General features: G+C 41.2%; 1 protein-coding gene across 1 annotated transcript; it reads right to left on the bottom strand.

The window, feature by feature from the left end:
* Positions 1-363: 363 nt before the first annotated feature.
* Positions 364-8,024, bottom strand: LOC124116280. The gene is made up of 6 exons (XM_048404001.1): positions 7,861-8,024; positions 5,564-5,970; positions 3,790-4,059; positions 2,809-3,007; positions 2,074-2,198; positions 364-545 (listed from the first exon to the last, which is right to left on the bottom strand). The coding sequence occupies exons 1-6, from the start codon at positions 8,007-8,009 to the stop codon at positions 364-366; spliced, it is 1,332 nt and encodes a 443-aa protein (XP_048259958.1). The 5' UTR covers positions 8,010-8,024.
* Between the last annotated feature and the right edge of the window lie 5,998 nt (positions 8,025-14,022).

The following is a 14,022-nucleotide window of genomic DNA, read 5'->3' on the forward strand; positions in this document are numbered from 1 at the left end:
GGTAACCATGACATGCATCAACCAAGTCAGCGAGCCTGACCACCCGACCCCGCTAGTCGCCTCTCACGACAAGCATAGTCGCCATTTACGGCAAGCATGGGTTGCTGAAGACCTATTCTGGGTACGATTGCGGGTTTCACCTAAGTGAATGTGGTCTACGACATGCGTCACTTTCGTGGCTCACCTCTTATTGTAGATGACATGGAGGGTAAGGTTGAAAGATCCTTCCAAGCGGTGTTAAACTCACTCAGTCACTCACTCGCTCGCTCGCTCGCTCACTCACTCACTCACTCACTCACTCACTCACTCACTCACTCACTCACTCACTCACTCACTCACTCACTCACTCACTCACTCACTCACTCAGGCGTGCACTTCAAAACTCTTACGAGTATTATCCACTATCTTCTTGGCTCCCCATCCAGCTACAACGCACTTTCGGTTGGATATAGTCTTGCACTGCTTCCATCGAGGGAGGCAAACAGGTTCTGCGTTAGGCACGCCAGCGATGGGCTGAGTCAACGTCAGAATGGAGATGTCGTTGACTGAGGGAAACAAAGTTACCAAAGTCGCCATTATGCCAATACAACGATATACTTTGATATAGACTTACGACAGTCTGAGCGCTAAGATGATCTTAACTACCATACTTTAATATAGACTTACGACAGTCTTAGCGCTAAGATGATCTTAACTACCATACTTTAATATAGACTTACGACAGTCTTAGCGCTAAGATGATCTTAACTACCATACTTTAATATAGACTTACGACAGTCTTAGGGCTAAGATGATCTTAACTACCATATTTTAATATAGACTTACGACAGTCTTTGCGCTAAGATGATCTTAACTACCATACTTTAATATAGACTTACGACAGTCTTAGCGCTAAGATGATCTTAACTACCATACTTTAATATAGACTTACGACAGTCTTAGCGCTAAGATGATCTTAACTACCATACTTTAATATAGACTTACGACAGTCTTAGCGCTAAGATGATCTTAACTACCATGCTTTAATATAGACTTACGACAGTCTTTGCGCTAAGATGATCATAGCTACCATACTTTAATATAGACTGACGGCAGTCTAAGCGCTAAGATGATCTTAACTACCATACTTTAATATAAACTTACGACAGTCTTAGTGCTAAGATGATCTTAACTACCATACTTTAATATAGACTTACGACAGTCTTAGCGATAAGATGATCTTAACTACCATACTTTAATATAGACTTACGACAGTCTTAGGGCTAAGATGATCTTAACTACCATATTTTAATATAGACTTACGACAGTCTTTGCGCTAAGATGATCTTAACTACCATACTTTAATATAGACTTACGACAGTCTTAGCGATAAGATGATCTTAACTACCATACTTTAATATAGACTTACGACAGTCTTAGCGCTAAGATGATCTTAACTACCATACTTTAATATAGACTTACGACAGTCTTTGCGCTAAGATGATCATAGCTACCATACTTTAATATAGACTGACGGCAGTCTAAGCGCTAAGATGATCTTAACTACCATACTTTAATATAAACTTACGACAGTCTTAGTGCTAAGATGATCTTAACTACCATACTTTAATATAGACTTACGACAGTCTTAGCGATAAGATGATCTTAACTACCATACTTTAATATAGACTTACGACAGTCTTAGCGATAAGATGATCTTAACTACCATACTTTAATATAGACTTACGACAGTCTTAGCGATAAGATGATCTTAACTACCATACTTTAATATAGACTTACGACAGTCTTAGCGATAAGATGATCTTAACTACCATACTTTAATATAGACTTACGACAGTCTTAGCGCTAAGATGATCTTAACTACCATACTTTAATATAGACTTACGACAGTCTAAGCGCTAAGATGGTCATAGCTACCATACTTTAATATAGACTGACGGCAGTCTAAGCGCTAAGATGATCTTAACTACCATACTTTAATATAGACTTACGACAGTCTTAGCGCTAAGATGATCTGAACTACCATACTTTAATATAGACTAAAGATGTTAAATTCCAAACCAACACACTCACTGACTTTTCTGGAGTCGTATTGTGGGTGGTTTGTGACCTTCTCCACCTGATATACCTTCTCCCCATCAACCTGAGTGATGTCAAACTCGGCCACACCCACAGACAGGTCACTCGCTGTTGAACCTCTGACAAAAAACAAACCGTTACACAGTCACACAAAAATAGTGTTAATTATGCACATGTATGTATGTGTAGGCATATGTGTATATTTGTGAGTAGGTATGTGTATAGATAGCCTTGTGTAGACTTATGTATGTATGTATGTATGTATGTATGTATGTATGTATGTATGTATGTATGTATGTGTGTAGGTATGTATGTATGTATGTATGTATGCATGCATGTGTGTAGGTATGTATGCATGCATGTGTGTAGGTATGTAGACACGTGTGTAGGTATGTCTGTAGGTATTTGAGAAGGCATATTTGAGTAGGTATGTACATGTAGGTAGGTGTGTAGGCATGTGTGTGAGTATGTGTGTAGACATGTGTGTAGGTATGTATGTAGGCATGTGTGAGAATGTGTGTAGCCACGTGTGTAGGCATGTCTGTATGTATTTGAGTAGGCATGTGTGAGTATGTGTGTAGGCGTGTCTGGTAGGCATGTGTGTAGGTATGTGTGTGGACATGTGTGTGTATGTGTGTAGGCGTGTCCGGTAGGCATGTGTGTAGGTATGTGTGTAGACATATGTGTGTATGTGTGTAGGCATGTATGTAGGCTGGTGCTGATGCTTACTCTGTGCAGTGAGCTGCCGTCAGGATGTGTGTTGGGTCAATGATGCTGGCTGTGCAGATGACCCCACCCCTCCTCATGAGGGTGGCCAGGAACTTGTACTCCCCCTTGGCCACCGTCTGCCCATTGATGACCCGGAGTGACACCAGGGTGGTTCTCAACTGCCTGGACACGGTCGGGTCAAACTTGCTTCCACACTTTCCTTGAAACAAAGGTAAACCTCTTTCTCTGCATTTGAATAGTCTTAAGTGAAAGAGTGATGTGTTTCTTACATAGCATTGTCCATATACCGTACTAAACATAAATGTTGCCCTAGGTTAGTGACGACTTGGAGCGACTGCATGTACTATCATGTAGTGGTGTAACCGCTACTTCATTACTACCTTATTTTATTTGAGTATCGTCAAATCGCATTTACATTAAATCGTTTTTGAACACACTCCTGAAATATAATCATTTTTAGGTAGTTTGGTATGCTGAACGTCTGTGGGCAGATCTAACACAGAGAAGTATTTAAATACTAGGGTGTGTCTGGGAATGTCAACCATCGTGAAATGTACAATGCTGAATGTATAATGTCATAGTATACTGTTGAATGTATAATGCTGAATGTATAATGTTGAATGTATACTGTTGAATGTATGGTGTTGATTGTATAATGTTATAGTATACTGTTGAATGTATAATGTTGAATGTATACTGTTGAATGTATGATGTTGAATGTATACTATTGAATGTATAATGTTGACTGTATAATGTTATAGTATATTGTTGAATGTATAATGTTTAATGTATACTGTTGAATGTATGATGTTGAATGTATAATTTTGAATGTATAATGTTGAATGTATACTGTTGAACGTATGGTGTTGAATGTATGGTGTTGAATGTATAATGTTGAATGTATAATGTTGAATGTATAATGTTCCACTCATTACTCCCACACATCAGTTGTAAATAAGCATTTCACAAAAGTAACCAAACCGTTGTAACTGGGCTTCTTTGTTGTAGTGTTGGGCTGGGGATTAGCGGTTGATGTACTGCTAGGCACTGCTTCCGTTGTCGGCGTTGTCTGCAAGCCCAGTACAATAGTCTCGCCCGAACCGTCCTGTGTGATGTTGGCTCCTGTGCAGGCCTGTGTAATGAGGGTCTGCAGATAATGGAACCCGTCGATGTTGCCGAGTGATGTCGCTGTATCCAGGAGGCTCCGACAGAAAGTTGACTGCTCACCCTCGAACCCGAGCTGTATGATTGCTGGAACGGGTTAAAAAAAATCTTGAAACGGGATAAGGTCTAATAATGTATCTTGTACAATGTCGTTTCCAACACGAATGAAGTAGGGAGATGCGTTCCTGGTATCATCACCTTTTGATAGTGATTCATGCGTGGGTGGTTTTACGCCGCATTTAGCAATATTGCAGCAATATCACCGCGGGGGATACAAGAAATGGGCTTCACATATTGTACCCATGTCGGGAATCGAACCCGGGTCGACGGCGTGACGAGCGAACGCATTAACCACTAGGCTACCCACCGTCCCTTAGTGATATGCTTATTTTCAGCCGGAAATCGCACAATGTTCTCTGCTTATAGGTAATGTTTCTTGGGATTATGGATGTTGGAACACACATCCCCAACGTTTCTATTAACGGTGCCCGAACGAAGCCAAGATGAATGGTTAGTTTTCGTCCGACGCCAATGCAGTTGGAGGAAATTACATTCAGTCACAATTATTATTTTATTATTATTGGAATTCATGAGTAGGGGTACACATTTCTGTCTTACCCCTACATAGTGCCTCCTTGCGTGTCATCGAACCTCGACACCGTGAATCGTTGTTCGTAATAGCAATCACTGGATTTTCTGGTTCAGATTCGATTATTTATAGGCCGTCGTCATACAACTAGATTATTGCTGAGTGCGGTGTTAAAGAAAACAAATAAACACACCAACAAATAAAACAAACAAAGCATCTATCAGATGACACCAACACTGCCCATTTTCATAAAGTGATTGTAGTACTATTCTAATCCCACTTTCTAATCCTACTTTAATATACTTGCAAAAACCAGCTGCCTAGATACGGTCTGTGGCCTCGGAGCACAATTATATCACATAGCCAAAAGGAGGTCTCACACTTTGCCGAGGTGGTTGCCGAGCCTAACTCGGTTAGGACTCGGGAAGAGACTACATATATACGAGTATCATACGAGTACACTACGAGTGTGTTACGAGCCTTATATGAGTCCGATGGGAGTCCAATAGGAGTCCAATAGGAGTCTATTAAGACTTGAATACGAGCACAACGATCTCGATACGAGCTGTACGAGTTTGGTACGACTTTGGTACGACTTTGGTACGAGGTGGCTACGAGCTGCTAAATAATTCGGCGGGAATTTGTTACATGATTTAACATGGAGGCTCGAATAGCTCGTATTAGACTCGGTCAACTCGGCAATAAATTGTGCAGACGATCCTCATACGAGTTCTGTACGAGCACCACGAGGTCGCCACGAGGGTACTACGAGTGTGTTACGAGTTTCTTACGGGTTTCTTAGGAGTTGGTTGGCGGCCCGATTGTTTTAAGCAGTTCTCTCTCGTAGATCAGTACGAGGTATTCCGAGTTATCCCGAGTTAAGTACGACCTTGCTACGAGCTCCATACGAGTACCCCCGGGTCCATACTCGGGACGCAACTCGGCAAAGTGTGAGAGCCCCTTAACGCACTACTGACGTACAGGGTAGCACATTTCACTTACTTCTCTTGGTATAACCCTCTAGAGCTTGCATTACATCCTGACTGCCGTATGCCCTCAAAGTGTTGATGGCGTTCCAGAAGTCTGCAGCCTTGCCATCCCAGACCTTTAACTCACGCCGCAGTTGACGGAGTAAATCTGAGGCCACCTCCTCAAACGTCTTTTCGCTGTTGGTGACGTCGTCGTAGTAGGCTGTGATGGTTGTGTTGAAGAACGCCTTCAGGACGTTGTTCAGCTTGGCCACGTCGCTACCAAACTGTATCGTCAGCCTTTTCAGGTACACGGAGTCAATATATTGGGAGACTGTAAAGACATCCTTTTTGCCGAGGACGTGGTTGTAGACAGCCTCCACTGTGGGGATAGGGAGCGAGGAGAGGCTCTCGAGGACACGAGTGGCTACACGGTCGGAGCTGGAGTACAGAATGAGTTACAAACAGTCATCTTCCTGAAGCTCGGGAGTTAACTGACTATAAAAATCCTACCCTTGCCGAACTAGGCTGGAATTATGGAGTTATATTTGGGCTGGACAATCGAGTCTTTTGCAAAGTCAAATCAAAATCGCGCAACGAAATCGACATCCGATTCGTAAACAGCCGTGCAGATTTCGGTCGACTGCAGGATTTGCAAAGCATGTGTACCGACAACAAATCGTCAACAGATATTTTCCAAATCGTTTATTGTTTTTAATCAAGGTGCTCATGTGATTTGATGTAAGACCCATTTTATTACAATATAGATCTTTCATTGATTATCGATCCGATCGTCTTCAATGAGCGACGCCATTTTATTTGAAGCAAACGCAAGTGACATGAGAGGTAGAATCTGATTAGTCAATAGAAGGGACATGGAAAGGAAGTAACTCTTAATAACCCTGGTGTCGTTACGATCATGCCCAGAAATTCCAGCCCAGTTCGGCAAAGGTGGAAACTGGACTTTTACAGCCAGTTCACTCCCTTGCCTCGGGAGACAAGAATAGATGCAAAGAGTAGATTCAACCATTAAATCCCTGGAAACAGTGAACATTCTGTCAATTCTGGCATAGTGCCTCCCGAATCAGTACTGTTATTAACATCTCCATATGTATAATAAAAACATTATTGCAGAATCCTTCTTTGTTGATCAGGACCTTTGTCAGTTGTGACGATTTCCCTGAGACGGATACCGTTCAGATTGCCAGAGATTGAGTTGTGCATTGTTAGAAATTGTTACGGAAGTTATTGTTAGTTTTCACATGATATTGTCTTTTAATATGATGATCGTCAAGCTCTGAGGTGTGATTCTAATTTGTCTGATAGACTTCAGTCTTCCTTAACAGTTTGGAAAAGCAGCTACTCGTTATCAACAACTATCTACTTTAGCAACAACTATCTTCTTGAGCAACAACTATCTACATGAGCAATAACTATCTGCATGAGCAATAACTGTCTACTTGAGCAACAACTGTCTACGTGAGCAACAACTATCTACGTGAGCAACAGCTATCTACATGAGCAGCAACTATCTACTTGAGCAACAACTGTCTACTTGAGCAACAACTATCTACTTGTGCAACATCTATCTACTTGAGCAACAACTATCTACGTGAGCAACAACTATCTACATGAGCAGCAACTATCTACATTAGCAACAACTGTTAACGTGAGCAACAACTATCTACTTGAGCAACAACTTTCTACGTGAGCAACAACTATCTATTTGAGCAATAACTATCTACATGAGCAACAACTATCTACGTGAGCAACAACTATCTACATGAGCAACAACTATCTACATGAGCCAGAACTATCTACATGAACAACAACTATCTACATGAGCAACAACTATCTACTTGAGCAATAACTATCTACATGAGCAACAACTATCTACATGAGCAACAACTATCTTCTTGAGCAATAACTATCTACTTGAGCAATAACTTTCTGCTTGAGCAACAACTGTCTTCTTCAGCAACAACTATCTACGTGAGCAACAACTATCTACTTCAGCAACAACTGTCTTCTTCAGCAACAACTATCTACTTGAGCAACAACTATCTACGTGAGCAACAACTATCTACTTCAGCAACAACTGTCTACATGAACAACAGGCTCAATCACTGGATTGTCTTGTCTAGACACGATTATTTACAGACTGGCGTTATATAGATGGAATGTTGCTGAGGGCAGCGTCAAACAGCGAAAAAAAAAGAAGCAAACACGAGAAACAACTGTCAACAAGTACAACCTTAGACAAAAGCAACACCTATAGACAAGATCCTTGGTTATCTGCCAACAACTGTGTCGCAGAAAGTTGTTACTCACACGCATGACGCATCTGCCCCGCAGGCTTGTAGGGCAGTTTCAGCGCTCGCTCTGTACAGCTGCACTGCTTCAAATGCTTGGAAATCATCAAATGTTGCATATGCAGTCGCAATGACTGTTGCAAATATAGCTATGCACATACGGGCCATCGTTGCAAAGTGAAGTAACTGTATGCCGTCTTCAGCTTTTAAAGTAAATACAACAATATGCACAAATAATGGGTCATTTGTCTGTTAGAATCCAACAATTGCCATATGAGAGGCAGCTGTGTGCATGTTTGGATAGTGGGTCGAGATTGTTCAACGTGTTTACTTGCAAATCCTAAATCCATACTTTTTTTAAAAAGTTTTTGTTTCTGCCATTGTTGGTTTACAATAAGACATGTGTCTGAGATACAAAGTTGTATACCTATCTTGCTTTGACATTTTACAGGTTTGCATTATTTACTTGTTGTAATGATTTGTCGTGAGAGAGTGTGTTTGAAGTAACACCGCTTTGAACAGCAGTTCAGTTATATCACGTTGTGTCAGCTTAATGTGGGAGAAAGTCCGATGTGATCCATATTTTAAACGTTTGCCACAAGCACGGGTATGGTGTTGACAAACCACGGCCAAAATAGGGGTGTAATGGGATTCAAACCGACGATCATAGGATCCTGGGATAGCAAAGGAACAGAACTCTGCACAGGGACTTGTTGACGTTTAAGTCGAATTGGCCACCTGTGACTACAGCGATGTGATGCGGTTGGTAAAGTGTGAGTTACTTAAAGCTAATTATCTTGGAAGATGTGCAATGGCAGTGGATAAAAAAATGCTGATCACAAATACATAAACATCGGAAACAGTTCTCAAAAGGATTCTGTGAAATATGTAAATACGTGGTTTGTACTTCACTAGAATAGTGCAACCGACACATCAATCACATGCAAATCAAAGACGTCTGAGCAAAGACAACTGATCGATCTAGTTCCAGTGCGCGATGGATCGTGGATAATCCAGTCACCAAATACGCTGCGCAGAGTTATGTTGATTAGGGGTGACAGGATCCTAAGATCTTGGTTTTGAATCTCTCTTCGCCATGATTATGTTCTTCCTTTGTCAGCATTTTATGCGTATCCCCGTTCTCCTGGGTTCCAAAAAAGTGGTCAACATGTTAGATCTAGATCTCTTCGACATAAGCTGACACATCGTGATATAACTGAAATGCTGTTAAAATCGTCGTTAAACCAAACTCACTCACTCACTCCAAGGCATGGTCATCTAACGTCCAGTCTTCGTCCAGCCAACGTCCAAGCCTTCAAGGACCTCTCTCATTGCTGAGAAGATAACCAGTAACAGTAAAATGCGACTAAACATCACCCATCAAGCAATGACTGAACGGTAACTCCACAGAATCATTTGGGCTGCCCCTGACTTATCACATCATATGCCCTTCTCTTATATGCAAGTTCTCCATAACCACCAATTTCATTCTACTACTCTTTTGCTTCTGTTGACGTTCATAAATATGTTTGGCGCAAGGTTCGATCAGTCATTCTTGTGATCGCAGTTCGCTGCCTTAGCTGCGACAGGATCCGATGACAGATTCCCCCTGAAAATGATTCTTGTTTTTTCTCACCATACCCGTGCTCGTAGGTTTCACCAAGGTGGAAAATATATAGAGAATCTCACAAGGGTGTCTTTTGATTTCAATTATATCAACGATTGTTGATATATTTGATATCAAAAGACACGAGGGTGAGATTTTATTTATCATCCAACATCACCCTTCCAACTTTTGCAGTTTGCAGACTGTAATAAGCAGTGTCTTAAGTGTAAAAAGTACTGCTAACAGCTTCAGCAGCAGAGGCAATAGTGATGTCATTTGATTGTGACGTCATGGTAACAATGACATCACAATGGTCTGCAAACTTCAATTTTATTGCAGCGATATATACAACGTAGATATCGCTTTATCTTACCTAAGCGTTATCTCCTGTGGGAGCCAGTTTTGGATGATAAAAAGTGTGAGGGAGGCATCGTCTTGAGTTTTCCTCTCAGATTAAGCTGACACATAGTAATATAACCGATAAAATGTTCCCAGAGGCGTCAAACTCAACTCATCCATTCTCAAAATGTTCATCTGAGAATAGTGCGCTGTTTAATACTCACATGCATTCTTGCACTGAGCCACAACCTTGTAGGTCGTGTTCCGCCACGTCCAGGTAGCAGGACACATGTTTAAAAGCGTCATAGTCGCTGGACACACACCTCACAGGAACCATTGTCTGTGCCACTACTGTTAGCAGCGCTATCACACACACCATCACCATGTTGAAGGTTGACACGGAAATGAAGGTAAATGCGAATTAACGTCCGTAATCTTACAAAATGTATGACAAAATTTCAGACATACCACTCCTTACTGATGTTGTAAGACCTAAACATAACGATACCATAGATATATAAACAAGTGCCGTACAAGGTGTATACAAAACGTGATTCTCCTCCACACACGGACGTAATGGTCTCCGGAAAGCTAAATCTTTTCATATTCTCAGATAAAACACGCTCGTTTCATGTCACAGCGTATTGTCTGCTTAACAAATATAAAACGTCAGCGACAGACAATAACCAGTCTCGATTATCTACAGAAACAGGCTTCAGTGGGTGGCAGCATGGTTTGTGCTTGGTGTATATATCACCGGGACTGAATAAGAAATTGCGTACAGTTGGAGTGTTGGAGTCTTTGACAGTCATGCATCTACAACCGTCGATGAAGGTAATAGTGAATACAATAGACCGGGTACGTTCTACGTTCCAGCTATACAATGACTGTGATAGATAATACAATGGACAATGTAAGTTCCTCGCTCCATCTATACCATGACTGTGATGGATAATACAATGGGCAATGTAAGTTCCTCGCTCCATCTATACCATGACTGTGATAGATAATACAATGGGCAATGTTAGTTCCTCGTTCCAGCTATACCATGACTGTGATAGATAATACAATGGGCAATTTTAGTTCCTCGTTCCAGCTATACCATGACTGTGATAGATAATACAATGGACAATGTAAGTTCCTCGCTCCATCTATACTATGACTGTGATAGATAATACAATGGGCAGTTAAAGGTCTATGCTCTAGCTATATAAAAATGTAATAGTGAAATTACAATGGACAGTTTAAGCTTTATGATCTACCTATATAAGAATGTTATAGTGAATACAATGGACAATGTAACCTCTATGCTTTAGCTATACCATGATTGTAATAGTGAATACAATGGACAGTGTAAGTTCTACGCTCCAGCTATACAAGAATGTAATAGTGAATACAATGGACAATTTAACCTCTATGCTTTAGCTATACCACGAATGTCATAGTGAATACAATGGAGAATTGCAAGCTCTATGCTTAAGCTTTACCATGACTGTAATTATATACAATGGACAGTGTAAGTTCTACGCTCCAGCTATACAACGAATGTAATAGTGAATACAATGGACAGTGTATGCTCTATGCTCTAGCTATACCGCGAATGTAATAGTGAATACAATGGACATGGTATGCCCAGTGCTCCAGCTATCCAGCTAGAAAAGAACTAATAGTGAATACATTGGACAGTGTACGTTCTATGCTCAAGCTATACAAGAATGTAATTGTGAATACAATGGACAGGGTAAGCTATAGAGAATACAAGTAGTTAAAGAAAACGTTGTCTTTGAAAAGTGTCACATCTTTTCGACTACGTCGCATGCATAAATATATATACGAGGGGTGTTCAATAAAGATTTCCCCTGACCTACTTCCGATGGACCTAGTGGAATAAAACTTGGCATAGGTATTAGTCTTTCTCAACATAGGAACCACCAAGAGTTACACACTTCTCCCATCGGTTTATGCAACTATGGAGACCTCGCTTGTAACAGCCCTCATTTTGCGTCTCAAACCAGGACTTGACTTCAGAAATCAGTGTTTCATCATCTGTGAAACGTTTTCCCTTCAAAAATGACTTCATGGTTGGAAAGAGGTGGAAGTCAGATGGTGCAAGGTCAGGAGAGTAAGGAAGATGTGGAAGGATTTCAATGCCACAGGACCGCTCTTCTGTCTGGGCAACATGAGAGTTGTGTACTGGAGCATTGTCTTGCAGGAGACGGACACCCTTGGTCAGCATGCCACGCCTCTTAAGCTTGATAGCGTCCCGCAATTTACGCAGCAGTGAAGCATAATAAGCTCCTGTAATTGTGGTACCCTTTGCCAAGAAATCCATCATCACTACTCCGTGCTGGTCCCAAAACACCGTGAGCATGACCTTGCCTGCAGAGGGTTGGACACGTGCCTTCTTTGGGGGTGGTGACTCCACATGCTTCCATTGCATCGACTGAACTTTAGTCTTAGGACCATAGTGATGGACCCATGTTTCATCCTGTGTGATAAGTCTGTCAAAAAAGTTTGCCTGGTTTTTTGGGCACATGTCCAAAAGACCTTTGAGCAATTGACTCGTTCCTGCTTTTGGAAAGGTGTGAGCAACCTTGGAATCAATCGTGCAGACACCTTATGCATGTTCAAATTGTCATAGATGATTTTTTCCACAGACCCTACACTGATCTTGACATCTTGTGCTAACTGGCGAAAAGTTATACGTCGGGCTGTCAAAATGACTTGATGGATAGTGTCCTCATCAATGGCTGAATGGGGGCGACCAGGAATCGCAGCTGTTTCCACAGATGTCCGACCACACTTGAACTGGCGATGCCAGTGTTTAACAACGTCATATGATGGGGCATCTTCCACATAAGTTGCTTTCATTTCATCGAAAGTTTCTTTTGGTGTGACGACCTTTCAAATATAAAAACCTAATCACTGCTCGGTATTCTACTGGCTCCATTGTCATGTTCTTGCAAGCTGAACATCCATACATGTATCATTACACATGTGAAATTTCAACCAGATATGATAACCCTAAGTGGTTTAGGGGAAATCTTCAATGAACACCCCTCGTATATATACATAAATGTGCAATAATCGTGAACGCTACTTTAAACCCAATGTCACCTAACTATACCTATTTATGACTAAGGTTTAGTTTAAGTTTGCGGGCAGGATCAGCTGAACGTATTTCCTGGAACAAGAAACGTCCGTGTGGTCTCCGGAGATTTGGTATTTACCGTACTGTCCCATACTGCTGAGGTGAGATTCAACAAAGTCGAAGTCATCTGCTCATAAAACAAATACTAGTACTGAATACAAGTTGATTTAATCAAGCGATTCTCGCTGCTATTCCCATATGTCCTGGCATGTTATGCGACGAAATATGAAATCAGACCAATTCTTGTACGTTTTTGTATGATTTGAAATCTGTATTACAATCGTGTCATTCTTCAGCAAATATATTCGTGACCAGCGTTAAACGTTGAGTCAGCCAAATCAATGGAAGTCAGACCGACACAGTATACATGTCCAGCCTACGTTTTAAACTGGATTCATATTGCTCTGCGGAGTTGTAGGCAATGGTGACCCTAGATGGACCAGGCTTACGCAGGACAATGAAAAAACCGACATCTTTGTTACGTATTTAATACTTCACCACATTTCTACCTTACGTTGTGATGGATACACATATTTTTACGATGGACAAGTTGTTTCTAGGGTTTTTTCGTGGTTTTCTGTCTATTTTGTTTCGGAGAGGTGTAATGCAGAGACGGCATTAGTCAACCGTGTATGCCGCAATGCCACAACATTCCACCAAGCGCCTTTAATTAGCGAGTCACCAGTAACGGGAATTGCTGAAATGAATACGTTTCGAAAGTCATTCCACTCGATCTCAAACCACAGGGAAACACCCTGAACTATTCTCGCCTTGAACAAAAATCATCTTCATTCCCTCAACTTCATATATTTCTCAGTTTTGATATTACAATTGTTACAAATAATGATACTCAGTTTCAGTTAGACAACATTCTCAACAGTAATTTAATGTTGGTGCCCCGATCAATTAAATATATCCCCCGATTCATGTTGTGGATCAGAAACCTATGATTGTGGGTTCAAATCCCGGTTCGCCCCGATTATGTTTCTAGGTTTGTCAGCACCATACCCGTGCTCGTGGGTTTCACCGAAGTGGTCTAAGACCTGCATCACTTCGGGCTTTCCTCCCACATTAAGCTGACACGC

The sequence above is a fragment of the Haliotis rufescens genome, unplaced genomic scaffold, assembly GCF_023055435.1.
Source record: "Haliotis rufescens isolate VD_foot unplaced genomic scaffold, xgHalRufe1.0.p SCAF_30, whole genome shotgun sequence".
NCBI classification, from domain to species: Eukaryota; Metazoa; Mollusca; class Gastropoda; order Lepetellida; family Haliotidae; genus Haliotis; species Haliotis rufescens.